The 14,883-nt window shown below is 44.4% G+C and overlaps 1 protein-coding gene across 11 annotated transcripts in view; it reads right to left on the bottom strand.

The window, feature by feature from the left end:
* LOC123756986 (uro-adherence factor A) overlaps positions 1 to 14,883 on the bottom strand; it is a 97,497-nt gene that overhangs the window by 38,535 nt on the left and 44,079 nt on the right. For 10 of the 11 annotated variants that reach the window (XM_069329438.1, XM_069329433.1, XM_069329431.1 and 7 more), the window contains one exon: positions 8,255 to 9,992. In XM_069329438.1, the coding sequence (XP_069185539.1) occupies positions 8,255 to 9,992 (1,738 nt within the window). The remainder of the gene's footprint in view (positions 1 to 8,254; positions 9,993 to 14,883) is intronic. The other variant, XM_069329435.1, reaches the window with a different exon arrangement.

The raw sequence follows: 14,883 nt of genomic DNA, 5'->3' as shown, positions 1-14,883 counted from the left end.
CAAGGCCACCTGAACACCACATAGATGGTGATACCCGCGTCAAAATACCAGACGTGAAGAGCCGAAAAGAAGGCCGAACCAGTCACGTACAGGACCGATCCAACCTGCTGAAAGAGGCGGAGCTGCGGGAAAAAGCCCCGGGTTCAGACACCTATCAAGCAGCGTCTGAAAAGAAAGCTGGGCTGGCCACCAAGGAACCATAAGGACTGCTCTCATGGGAATGGGCTGCAGCCGAGCCAGAAACCGAAGCAACAGCTGGACCGGGAGAAGAGGAACAGGTACCCCTCACCTCGACCAGTCCTGCCGAAAAGCATCCACCGTGAACGCCTCGCAGGTGGGTAAGGGCGCCACATAAAATGGGTGACGCCTAGACTACGCTGACTCGAAGATGTCCATGGCCAGGAGTCCATACGTCCAGCAGAGCCAATGAAACGAGTCGGCGATGACTGGCCAATCCGCGAACAGATGAATGAACCGAGACAGCTGTCCGCCAGGACGCAGGACACACCCCTGACATGAATCTCACAGTTAGCCAAACCCCGAGAATCCAGCAAACGAGCCACTCTAAGGAACCAACCCCAAAAGTCAACACCTAAGAGAAACCCTGTGGTTCCGGCAAGAACCGCCAGAGAACAGTCAGAATGGAGCTGAATGGTAGAGCACCGAGTGACCCAAACCCTCCGAAGCGCAAACTAGACAGCCACGAACTCCCGAACCGTGCTGTGAGCACGACGGACGGACAGACCCCACCATCTCCAGCCGACCTGGTGAGCACTGGTCACAAAGCCCCAGCCAAGAGACGACCCGTCCGTGAACACATCGAGTGAAGGCTCGGGGAGGTGCAAAGGCATGGAACCCCGAAAACCCCAAAGAGGAAGCTGGTGATGCAGTACCAACACAAGATCCCCAGAGGAACGAACCCAACGATTGCAAGAGGCAGAAGGGGAGTCTCCAAAGGAACCAAACAGACGCCGAAGCCAAACCCGACCCCGCGGGCAGACCAGCACGTCGAAGTTCAGACTCCCGCACAACTGCTCAAGCAACCCGGGACCCCCTCATGAACAGCCGAAGGCGGAACCACAGCCGCAGTAACACTTCTGGAGGGAAAGACAATGAGTGGCCCAATAGCCCTAAACAAGGCCCAGGTCCGAACCCGGGACGAAAAGAGATGGAATGGCCTCCAGATCACCAGGAAACCAAACCCGGCGATCTGGAAAGAACCACACCCCTGGCGAGCAGACAAGCGAACCGACTGGGAGCCCACACCAGCTAGTCGTCGAGGTAGGCCAGACACCGAATCCCAAGCAGACTCAGACAGGGCACCAAGATCAGGTAAAGATGCAAAAATACACGTGTATAAAATACAAGTGCCAATTACAAAATAGGGAAGGCAACAAAAGCGGCAAGCTTGAAGCCCCACCACCAACTGTGCCAGTCCCGGAAAACTGGAGAGGAACATGCCAAGAACTGACCTGGAGGTCCAAGGCCACCATCCAGGCACCCGGCCCCAACAGAAGCCGGACAGGAAACAACAGTCCTCTGAGGAGGGCATAGAAACCAGGGCACAGACTGAAGAAGTCCAGAAGAACCGCAGATTCAAAAGGCCCATGTCTGCAAAGAGCAGACGGGAACCCCAGAAGGATGGGGCGGATCGACCACCCCCAACGCACCCACTAAGATGACATGACGAAGCACAGGGGAAGAAGCCCACCCCGCCAGCTCTGAACCCCCCAAAAGGGGGAGAAGCTGTCCGCCGCCACCAGAGGCCGGAAGACAACCAAAGCGCCCACCAACGGCGGGACCATACGAGAGTCAACAGAGCAAGCTGCTTCCCCAGCGCCCCGTCAACAGAGAAGGGAACAGAGCGTCTTCCGAAAGAAAAAGTACACATACACATATATACATATCATGTATATACATATACACATACACACAAGGTATGTTACACACACGTAACCTTCCTTCCAGTACCTTCATCCCTTGGGAAAGTGATCACGTCCTCTTGGACATTAAATACGCTATGCATTATAATCTAGTAGAGAATGGGGACAGTAAAACAGTTGTTAAACTCGATTTCAAGAGAGAACGCTATGGGGAACTTTAGACATTTTTTTCTTGGGTATAATTGGACACACTTGTTGCTAGGCAAGGAAGTAAACGAGATGTATGCCAAATTTTGCACAATATATGATGAAGGCACACAAACATTCATACCAAAACAGACATGCAAACCTGGGAAACAAGGTTGGTTCAACAGAAATTGTGAGAGGGCCAGAAATCAAAGGACAAAAGCATGGAATCATTATAGAAAGAGGCCAAACCCCCAAACATACCAGCGATACAAAGATGCAAGAAACAACTACACGTCAGTAAGGAGAGAGGCAGAGAGGGACTTTGAGAACGGTATAGCAGACAAATGTAAATCAGATCCAGGCTTTTTCTATAAATTCATTAAAAGTAAGCTGCAGGTAAAGGATAATATTCAGAGGTTAAAAATGGCGGACAGATACACGGAAAATGAAAAGGAAATGTGTGAGACATTAAACGAAAAGTTCCAAAGTGTGTTTGTACAAAATGAGATCTTCAGAGAACCAGACAATAAGAATTCCAAAAACAACATAAAGCGTATAGGTGTGTCTAGATATGAATTGGAAAATATGCTAAAGGAGCTCAGTAGGAATAAAGCAGTTGGCCCAGATGGAGTTTCACCATGGGTTCCGAGAGAATCTGCATCCGAGCTCAGCATTCCACTTCTCCCAATCTTTCAGACATCCCTGTGTACAGGAGTCGTAGCAGACGTGTGGAAACAGGCTAACATAGTTCCAATCTACAAAAGTGGCAGCAGGGAAGACCCCTTCAATTAAAGACCTTATCATTGACAAGTGTAATAGTGAAAGTATTGGGAAATTAATCAAAAGTAAATGGGTAGAACACCTGGAGAGAAATGATATTATATCAGACAGACAGTATGGTTTTCGATCTGGAAGATCCTGTGTATCGAATTTACTCAGTTTCTATGATCGAGCAACAGAGATATTACAGGAAAGAGATGGTTGGGTTCACTGCATCTGTCTGGACCTAAAAAAGGCTTTCGACAGAGTTCCACATAAGAGGTTGTTCTGGAAACTGGAAAATATTGGAGGGGGTACAGGTAAGCTTCTAACATGGATGAAAAATTTCCTGACTGATAGAAAAATGAGGGCAGTAATCAGAGGCAATGTATCGAACTGGAGAAACATCACAAGTGGGGTACCACAGGGTTCAGTTCTTGTACCAGTGTTCTTGTACCAGTGATGTTTATTGTCTACATAAATGATCTACCAGTTGGTATACAAAATTATATGAACATGTTTGCTGATGATGCTAAGATAATAGGAAGGATAAGAAACTTAGATGATTGTCATGCCCTTCAAGATGACCTGGACAAAATAAGTATATGGAGCACCACTTGGCAAATGGAATTTAATGTTAATAAATGCCATGTTATGGAATGTTGAATAGAACATAGACCCCACACAACCTATATATTATGTGAGAAATCTTTAAAGAATTCTGATAAGGAAAGAGATCTAGGGGTGGTTCTAGATAGAAAACTATCACCTGAGGACCACATAAAGAATATTGTGCGAGGAGCCTATGCCACGCTTTCTAACTTCAGAATTGCTTTTAAATACATGGATGGCGATATACTAAAGAAATTGTTCACGACTTTTGTTAGGCCAAAGCTAGAATATGCAGCGGTTGTGTGGTGCCCATATCTTAAGAAGCACATCAACAAACTGGAAAAGGTGCAAAGACATGCCACTAAGTGGCTCCCAGAACTGAAGGGGAAGAGTTATGAGGAGAAGTTAGAGGCATTAAATATGCCAAAACTAGAAGACAGAAGAAAAAATGGTGATATGATCACTACATACAAAATAGTAACAGGAATTGATAAAATCGATAGGGAAGATTTCCTGAGACCTGGAACTTTAAGAACAAGAGGTCATAGATATAAACTAGCGAAACACAGATGCCGAAGAAATATAAGAAAAGTCACTTTCGCAAACAGAGTGGTAGATGGTTGGAACAAGTTAGGTGAGAAGGTGGTGGAGGCTAAGACCGTCGGTAGTTTCAAAGCGTTATATGACAAAGAGTGCTAGGAAGACGGGACACCACGAGTGTAGCTCTCATCCTGTAACTACACTTAGGTAATTACGCACTTAGATAATTACACATACACTGAAAAGAAAATTACAAGCCGTTGACCAGTAGGCAAAGAAGGCAGAAAACTGCATCAAAAAGCCCACCTCGACTACAAAAACTCAAAGTCCCAGGACGACCACAACACGTGCCAAGACCCAAAAAGATCAATCTGCAAGCCAGGACAGCCAGGAAGACCCCGGAACTCCAGAAGGCAGAACCGGGTCACACACGAGGAAACAAAGCCCCCTGAACCCACAAAAGGGGCCCAAGAGGAAGAAACCTCCGGAACGAAACCAAAGAACCCAAAGGAACCCAGAATCGAACCAGGGGAAAGCCCAAACCACCACATTTTGCCGGCGGAGAAACACCACAGAAAGGCAAAGCACAGCCCCCAGACAGAACCCCCTGGGAAATGGTCATAACAGCCAGGGACACTGAGACCAAACCCAAAGGCCCAGACCCAAAACAGACAAAATGGGAAACCCGGTGTAAAATCAACACTCAAACGTTCCCAGAGGAACAGGAAACGGGCAGTAAACACCAGAAAAGCAAAGAAACGACAACAGGAGGATAAAACTCCTGAAAGAAGGTGAAACCCAAGAAAATCACCCAAGAAGCTCGCTCGCACACCCAGGTGCATGTAAACAAACCGCAATGCCGCCCTGGTGGCCATGCCGGGAAACCGACAGACGAAAATGGCCACCAGAACAGAGGGCTGTGACTGACGCTAAAGATACGAAAACACACCAACAAAAGTGGAAAGACTGGATGGGCGAAAAACTCCGCCTAAAAGCAGAAAACCCAGGCAGGGGGCAAACCGCCCCAGAACTGCTAGCAGGCATCCCCCACAGCCCGGGGAACCAGCAACAGAGGCCCCGGGGCAGAGCTGTCCTCCAAGCCCTCAGCCCTTAAAGAAAAGCAAGAGTCCATGGGAAAGGCAGCAAGAAAGGGCCGCTGGTAAGACCCAGAAGCCTTGGCAGGAGGAACAGGCTCAAAAACCTCCATCCCCCAACCCGAACAGGGTAGCCCCCAAAAACCGCCCGAGTCTCAGCCCCAACTAAACCCCGCCCTGACCCCGAAACCCGCAGACGGTCCGGAGCCGGGAACAGAGAGGGAAAGGGGCGAACAGCACCTAACGAAAACGGGGCAGCCTCGGGGCATCTGAGTGGGAAACCAACCTAGCATGTTGCAGCAACGTAACCTAGCTTGCAACATGGATGCCGCCTGTACTCCGAACAGTAATAACATCAGGAGAGTACTGGAGAACAAGCAGAGAAAATCTCGCAAGACTCCAGGTCAAGGTGTCAGTGACCCAACAGGCAGCATGACGGACGTGAAAGTGGCAACTGTTAGCACTGAAAACCCCTGCGACGTGTACAATCACGGGGGCCTAACAGAGGGCCGCCAAACACTACCAGTGGAACTATAGCCACACTGGGCAGACCCCCACAAGGCAATTGAAAATAAAAAAAGAAAAACCCTGCAAAAGTACACCGTCTCCAGAGGCAACAGGAACCAGTCGGCGTTTAGGTGGCAGGCCGCGCAACACCTTGACGCCCTAACCAGCACAATACCAATCCCTACCCAGGGCCAAACAAGGGCCCCAAGCCCCAGCTGGCCCCAAGGGCGAGGCAAATGCCGAGCAGCAAGAACCTCTATGGGAATGGTTCCCGAACGCCCCAGGGAAGATAACCCTGTTACGCAAGGGCAGTACTCACAGGGCGCTTAGGGAAGTCAGCCACTAAGCGCATGCAGCCCCGGCGCTGATGAGGTACTCCTGGCCACCGCACAACACAACACACGGCAGTGAACGCCACACAAGGCAAACACCGCCTAGGAAACTGAGGCCAGAGAAGTGTCTATCCCGGTTGGCATTAGCTTACGAACTGATGCTAGGCAGCCGGCGCAGTAGGTCCGGGGCTCCCCCTCCCCCTCTCGGGGCAGGGAGGGCTGCGCGGACAATCGGCACGGCAGTAAAGTGTTATGTTTGCTCGTTTACTTGGGATTGTAGGGAGTTCCTACCTCTCTGTTCGTTTTTTTTTTTTTAAGTTTTTTACCATGTGGGGTTTGTTTTGTTATGCCTACCTTTCTGGGTGCCTAACCCTGGTCGATGGCAGATAAGGAAAACCCCAACCACACGGGGGTTTTCCAGGCGCATTGCTCCCTGAAACCTCTCTGAAGGGGCCAGATTCTGGCACTGGTCCCTGGTAGATCTGAACTCCTTAGCTAATGTCTCGGTTTAATATAACACACATTAGCCAGAAAAGCTCCAGGGAGCTGTAGGGGCTCCCCACAGAAAACAGGCACTGACTCATCGTGCGTCCCAGACGGTCTGTTGCTCGCCAGCTGTCAGGCAGGAGTTGCCACAGAGAGATAATTACCTAATTATTTCAATGTCTCTGATTTTTTGTAGTTTTTTTGCTGTAATATTATTCAATAGTGAGTGGTGTGATATATTTATATAATAAAATGAGTGAATCATTGCTGTACTCAAAAATATGGTGTGCATATTGTTGATTCAATTATTATGTTCATCAAGCAGTGAACAAATACTTTGTCGGTTATTACATTATATACACAGATTATATATAAGTATCTGCATGTTTTATTCACCATAACGAACCACTAAGTTGGTATTATGAGTCAAAAAGCAACGAGGAGTGACCGCCACACACCAGCCAGCCACTTGCTGCCACTCACTCCCTCAACACCTCACTCGCCTACATTCTCCTCCCACCATACTGTTTTTGCTTTTATTCACTATATACAGACGTTATATATAAGTATCTACATTCGTGTTCACCATAACGAACCACTAAGTTGGTATGCTGAGTGGCAGTGGCAGTAGCAGCCAGTGGCAGCCCGCCACTGGCTGCTACTTCCTCCCTGCCTGAATTCACCTGACTCACCCACATTTTTCCTACCACAATACTGTTTTTGCTTTTATCCACTATATACAGACATTATATATAAGTATCTACATGTTTTGTTCACCACAACTGTACAACTAAGTTGATATAGTTAGTTCAGGCACTAAGAGACGTCGCTACACAATCAGCTGGGGCTGCTTCCCTCACACATTCAAGGTCAGATGCACTAAGATTTCACCCCCAACAATACTGTTTGTGGTGTTATTACCCTATATACAGATGTTATATATAAGTATCTGCATGTTTTGTTCACCATAGCGAACAACTAAGCTGGTATAGTGAGTCCAGACAGTTAAAGGTGGTCACACACAGTCAGCTGACAATACTACCTGCCTCCCCACCAAGATTACTCCTCCCACTACAGTGCTAATTATCACAACAATCCTGCTATTATCAGAATCCTGGTCATTTTTATCACGGTCAGGGGTCTTCTGTAATATCATCATCGCTAAATAATAGCACGAACATATATATTATAGCATTTTTAGGCGATGCTGTGGTCACAAGCTGAACAGCAGTGCTGTGAGCTCATGCTGCGTGCATCAGGCTTGGTGGCTCACTCAATACTGAGGCCCCTCACACCCAGCCCACGATTTTTTTTTTAAATAGCGTCTGTTTACAAGAGCCCTGATGAAGGTGAGGTGAACCCCATGTATCCGTGGGCAATTTAAATCTTGCATAGTACTCCAATACATCATATGATGGGATGCGCATTTTATAGCAAGTCACTCAACTCATCATATGATGTGTTGCGCAACTTAAGGGTTAATGTGATTTATCAATGACAAAATCAGTAGTTGCTATGATAAGGAACTGAACCTGCACACTGGTTACTCCAAAGCATACGCCGTAAACAACTCAGCCACAACATGTTGAATCCTTTAGGGAGTCTTGAGGCTTCTACTGAACCCTAATCAAGGTTTCACACATTGCTCACATGCACTCCGGCTGTGGTACAGGAGTTCTACCTCCAACACTTATTTTCAAATGCAATATTACATAGCTGGAAGTTTTTATATACTTACAACCAGATTATAGCTTTTTTTACTCTCCCAACATTAATACAGTAATAATTAGCAGTGCAACTGGTACAGAATAAAATACTTATACATGAAATAGTATGCAGAGGTAAAACTGACCTTAACTCTTGCCAAGTGAGATGGTGTCATGAGATGGCTGACAAACTCTGGAACCGTTTCACAAAATAGGCTGCACAGTTTACACCAGTGCATGCCTTGGTCCATATAGCGAATGTAAGATCTCTGGGAACCAAGTGGGGCATACTGCATTGCTTCAACAAACTCTTCTTTAGCAGACTCATGTCGATCTTTTCCTTTATAACTTGCCATTTTTTGGCCTGTCTCAGTATTTACTTGATATTTTTTTGTTTGAGATTGAACTCTCTCCAGTTCAGGTGGTGTTAAATGTCTTTTATTTTCCCTTGATAAAGTTGGATTTGGTGACCTTGATTTGTAACGCTTCAATAATTTTGGTGCTGGTGACCTAGATTGGGTCTGTTCATTCCATCGTGGTGAATTGGATCGCTTCTGCTCGGCCCACTGTGGGGACCTGGATCGCTTCTGCTCAGCCCACTGTGGGGACCTGGATCGGTTCTGCTGGGCCCACTGTGGGGACCTGGATTGCTTCTGCTCGGCCCACTGTGGAGAACTGGACCGCTTCTGTTCGGCCCACTGTGGGGACCTGGATCGCTTCTGCTCGGCCCACTGTGGGGACCTGGATCGCTTCTGCTCGGCCCACTGTGGTGACTTTGAATATTTATGACCTTGTTCAATTGTTTTTGAAGGTTCGTCAGATTTGTTTTGTGCAATTTGCTTCACAGGAACTGGAGACCAATTCTCCTTCCTCTGAGGAGTCCTTGTTTTCTTGTCTTTCAGGAATGAAGACGTACTAAATTCTGATCTCTCAGGAGAATGATACGTACTATTATGCTTTTCCCTTTCAGGTGAATGCCCTAGCTTCCTTTTTCGGTCCTGTGAATGGCAAGGGCTTTCAGATCTCTCTTTTGATGTGGATTTATGCTTTTGCTTAATACCTTTTTCAGCTTCAATCTCCTGGTTGACTGTATGAACCATACTATTTATTTTATTAATTTGCTTTCCAATTTCATTCATAAGAAATGAGTTCTCTTCTAAAAGACTTGCGAGACCTTCTCTGCTCCCTTTATGATTTTTTATTATGTCATCACGTTTTTCATTCATCATGTTCTTCTGTTCCACTAGCATTTTCACTCGTTTGACGAGAGAATCCTTTTTCGAAAAGAGCATCTCCACATCATTCTTTACTTTCATGATTTGTGGTGCATTTTTTTCAGCTTTTCTTTTTTCATGATCACTTTTATCTGAGTGAGACTCTGAATCAGAACTTCTCTTGCGTTTGCTCTTCCTTTCTTTATGCCGTCTATGCTTTGGTCTTTTTGGACTTTCAGACGGCTTTCTAGATTTATGTTCTACCGAGGCTCTTTTAGAGGATGTTCCACCTCCTTCAGGTGGAACAGCCTTTGTGAATTCCTCCTTATGGTCAACAGGTTGAGTCAAAGGGGTGCTGAATGTGGCTGCTTCAAAAGCATTGGCAGAAGCTGATGAAGAGGAAATTGCTGGCATAATGACATGACTCCTTGTCTGTGGTACTGCTGAAGATGCACCAACAGACATTGACTTTCCACTTGGGAAAAGCATAGTATTTGGCTGAGATATTTGTTCTACATTTTGATCTTGGTTTCTTTCCTTTAACTGTGCTTTTTCATAGGATACAACCGGTTCTGGCTGTGGAAGAGTTGCAACTGTAACAGGTCTTGAACCAGTTTTTCCTTCTCTTCCTGAAATGGCATCGTCTTGCTGAACTTCAATTTTATCTTTTCTGTGGAAATATTGGAAATTATTAAGTAACAATGTATACAATTATTTTTCATATTTTATTCTTTACTTGTCTTTATAATAGCCTCTTTACAGAAAACTAAGAACTGCTTTACAGTATACATTAATATGGCATGAGGCATATAAAGCTAACATTTTGACTGTCAAAACACAGCATTGAATGTAATGAAACACCTCATTTTGGAGAAGATCTTGCCAAGATTATTCCATAGTAAAAGGTCACATCAATCACAGTCCAGGGACCAGAGCCAGAACCTCCCCCCCCCCCTCCCCTCACAGAGGTGCAGCAAGTAACAATTCACCACCCCACCAGGAAAGCATACAAAAAAACAGAAAAACTTTACAAATGCTATGCTTTACAAATTCATTAGTACTCATTACTAACACCAGGAGGCCCAACTATTGCTTGCAATTGGCTCCTGAAGTGAGTTCTGGGGCTGGTGAACAACCCACCAACAAACTAACAAACCTGAAGGGAAGGGAGGGATTCCAGGAGCACCAGGCTCTACGAAAGAGAAGTATCATTACATTCAACACTGGGTATCTCCAGTAATGTTCCCCAGTAGCTCTGAAACTATCCACTGGGGAGGAAAAAAAATTGCCCGGCAGAAGAGAAACAACAGGACCATGAAGAGAACCCAGACCATGAGAGAGAGCCCCCTCAGCAACACATGACTGAATGGGATCAGGAACATTTGACTATATAATAGGCCACCAGAATCCTGTTACACCACCAAAACCCCGGACACGTATATCAGCTAAGGATGTGTTGTACTGTACTTGGATTGTATATGGATGGGGTTCTGGGAATACTTCTACTCCCAAAGCTCGGCCCGAGGCCAAGTTTGACTTGTAAAAGTTTGGTTCAACAGGCTGTTGCTTGGAGTGGCTTGTAGGCCCACATATCCACTACAGCTCGGCTGGTTTGCTACTTCTTGTAGAAAACTGTCCCGTTTTTTCTTGAAAACTTCCACTTTTATTCTAGCAATATTTCTTATACTTGTTGGGAGGATATTTTTAACTGGCTCCATTCTGCATTTCCTTCCGTATCGTTAACTCTAGTATGTTATTTTAATCTGCAAATTTACGACCTGGCCCTCCAGTATTTTCCAGGTGTATATTATTTGATACCGCTCCCATCTCCTTTCTAGGGAACACAATTGGAGAGCTTTGAGATGATCCCAATAGTTTAGGTGCTTTATTATGTCTGTGCTGTATATGTTCTCTGTATTCCCTCTATTTCAGCAATCTCTCCTGCTCTGAAGGGGGAAGCGAGTACTGAGCAGTACTCAAGACGGGACAACACAAGTGACTTGAAGAGTACAACCATTGTGATAACATCCCTGGATTTGCAAGTTCTCGTAATCCATCCTATCATTTTTCTGGCTGACGTAATATTTGCTTGGTTATGCTCCCTTAACGTTAGATCGTCGGACATCATTATTCCCAAATCCTCGACATGCTGTTTTCCTACTATGGGCAGATTCGATTGTTTTGTACCCAGTATTATGTTTCAGATCCTGATTTTTGCTGTACCCGAGTACCTGAAATTTATCACTGTTAAACATCGTGATATTTTCTGCTGCCCAATCGAAAACTTTGTTGATATCTGCTTGTAATTTTTCAATGTCTTCAGCAGAGGTAATTTTCATGATGATTTTTGTGTCATCTGCAAAGGATGACACGAAGCTGTGACTTCTATTTTTATCTATATCTGATATGAGAATAATGAACAGTAGCGGTGCAAGGACTGTACCTTGAGGTGCAGAGCTTTTAACTGCGTTTCGACTCGATTTTATTTGATTGACTGTTACTCTGACTGCTGGTACCTTTAAACTGGTCATTACCTAAGTGTAATTACCTAAGTGTAGTTACAGGATAAGAGCTACGCTCGTGGTGTCCTGTTTTCTCAGCACTCTTTGTCGTATAATGCTTTGAAAGTACTGACGGTTTTAGCCTCTTCAACCTTCTCACCTAAGTTGTTCCAACTGTCTTACTACTCTGTTTGCGAAGGTGAATTTTCTTATATTTCTTCGGCAGCTTTGTTTAGTTAGTTTAAATCTAAGACCTTTTGTTCTCAAAGTTCCAGGTCTCAGGAAGTCTTCCCTATCAATTTTATAGAATCCTGTTACTATCTTGTACATAGTGATTATATCGCCTCTTTTTCTTCTATCTTCTAGTTTTGGCATATTGAATGCCTCTAACCTCTCCTCGTAGATCTTGCCCTTCAGTTCTGGGAGCCACTTTGAGGCATGTCTTGCACCTTTTCGTTTGTTGATGTGCTTCTTAAGATATGGGCACCATACAACAGCTGCATATTCTAGCTTTGGCCTAACAAAAGTAGTGAAAAATTTCTTTAGTATAGGGGTACCTTGGTTTAAGAATTTAATCCGTTCCTGGAGACAGCTCGTGACCTGAAAATTCGTAAACCAAAGCTAATATCCCCATAAGAAATACTGTTATTGGAAATTAATTAATCCGTTCCTGACTACCCAAAAACTTCAAACTAAAATTTATACCCAATTCATCCAAATCTACACTACAAAAGTATGTTCAAGTTATTACTTACTCTTGCTGATGACTCCTGTTGGCATATGGAAGATGGTGAGGAGGGGGAGAGGTGTTACTGTTTGGAAGGGAAGTCCCCTTCCATTATAGCATCAGGCAGTGAAGATTTCTCTGGAGTGCACACTCTGGTACGTTTTGCCTGCATATCACTAGGTCCTGGTTGTGGCTCACTGCTTGATTTTCTCACTATTCTCACAAGAAAACATTCCATTGAAGATTGTTTTTCCCTTCTTTGCAACACTTATCTGTAGTGAGGCATCACATTGTCATTAAAAAAAATCAATGCAACGGCCTACTACAGCTTTATCTGGGCAATTCTTTTCAGCTAAATTTTGCAATCCTTCCCATACTGCACACATTTTCTTAATTAATGAGGAAGGGACATTCTCTACTGCCTCCTCTTCCTTCCCTGAAGATTTGTTGTACTGCCTAGCTAGTTCAACAACACGAGTACCATTTTCATGCTTCCAAATGATCTCTTGTTTTTCCTCTATCACATGTCATCCTCACATGCGATTTCTTGCCTTGAATTTTACCACTAGCTTTCTTGGGACAAATGGCGATATATATAACAACAACTTTTATGCTCAAATGGCCAAAAATCTGACAAAAAACTAAATCCTTGTGAAAAATTCAGGCGGGATAGTCACTGGGCGCAAGGCACTGGTGAACTGAGGCGTGGTCGCTGTGCCACCTTGTGCTATGTCGGCCCATACGCGTATCAACAAACTCGTAACCCGATGCAATGCTCGTATCCTGATGCAAATTTTCCGAACAAATCGGGCTCGTAACCCAAAAGACTTGTAAATAGGGACGCTTGTAACCCGAGGTTCCACTGCTGTATTTCACCATCCATGAATTTAAAAGCAATTCTGAAGTTCGAAAGTTTAGCATAGGCTCCTCGCACAACGTTCTTTATGCGGTCCTTAGGTGATAGTTTTCTATCTAGAACCACCCCTAGATCCCTTTCGTTATCAGAAGTCTTTTTTTTTTTTTTTACAGATTTTCCATATAATTTATTGGTTGTGTGGGGTCTATGTTCTCCTATTCCACATTCCACAACTTGGCATTTATGCACATAAAATTTAATTTGCCAGGTGGTGCTCCATATTCTTATTTCGTCCAGGTCTTCTTGAAGAGCATTGCAATCATCTAAGTTTCTTATCCTTCCTATTATCTTAGCATCATCAGCAAACATGTTCATATAATTCTGTATACCAACTCGTAGATCATTTATGTAGAAAATAAACATCACTGGTGCAAGAACTGAACCCTGTGGTACTCCACTTGATATTTCTCCAGTCCGATACATTGCCTCTGATTACTGCCCACTGCCCTCATTTTTTTATCAGAAAATTTTTCATCCATGTTAGAAGCTTATCTGTCACCCCTCCAATATGTTTCAGTTTCCAGAATAACCTCTTATGTGGAACTCTGTCAAAAGACTTTTTTAGGTCCAGACAGATGCAGTCAACCCAACCATCTCTTTACTGTAAAATCTCTGTGGCTCGATTGTAGAAACTGAGTAAATTCGATACACAGGATCTTCCAGATCGAAAACCATACTGTGTCTGATATTATATCATTTCTCTCCAGGTGTTCTACCATTTAGTTTTTATTAGTTTTTCCAATACTTTCACTATTACACTTGTCAATGATACAGGTCTATAATTGAGGGGGTTCTTCCCTGCTGCCACTTTTGTAGATTGGAACTATGTTGGCCTTTTTCCACACATCTGATACGACTCCTGTACACAGAGATGTCTGAAAAATCAGCTGAAGTGGTATGCTGAGCTCAGGTACACATTCTCTTAGGACCCGTGGTGAAACTCCATCTGGGCCAACTGCTTTGTTCTTTCTTAGTTCCTTGAGCATTTTTTCACTTCGTCTCTAGACACCTCTATGTGCTCTATGTTATTCTCTAAAATTCTTATTGTGTCAGGTAATTACTTTCAGGGAACCAATGTAATTACAGCTTTATCTGTAATTTATCTGAAGGTTATTACCTAAGTAATTACCTAAGTATAGTTACAGGATTAGAGCTACACACCTGGTGTCCAGTCTTCCCAGCACCCTTCGTCATATAACGCTTTGAAATTACTGACAGTTTTGGTCTCCACCACCTTCTCACCTAACTTGTTCCATCCGTCTACCACTCTGTTTACAAAAGTGAATTTTCTTATATTTCTCTAGCAGCTTTATTTCGTTAGTATAAATCTATGACCTCTTGTTCTTGAAGTTCTGGGTCTCAGGAATTCTTCCCAATCAATTTTATCAATTACTGTTACTATTTTGTACGTAGTGAT

The sequence above is a fragment of the Procambarus clarkii genome, chromosome 22, assembly GCF_040958095.1.
Source record: "Procambarus clarkii isolate CNS0578487 chromosome 22, FALCON_Pclarkii_2.0, whole genome shotgun sequence".
NCBI lineage: Eukaryota > Metazoa > Arthropoda > Malacostraca > Decapoda > Cambaridae > Procambarus > Procambarus clarkii.
This window is presented reverse-complemented; position numbering and strand designations above follow the sequence as displayed.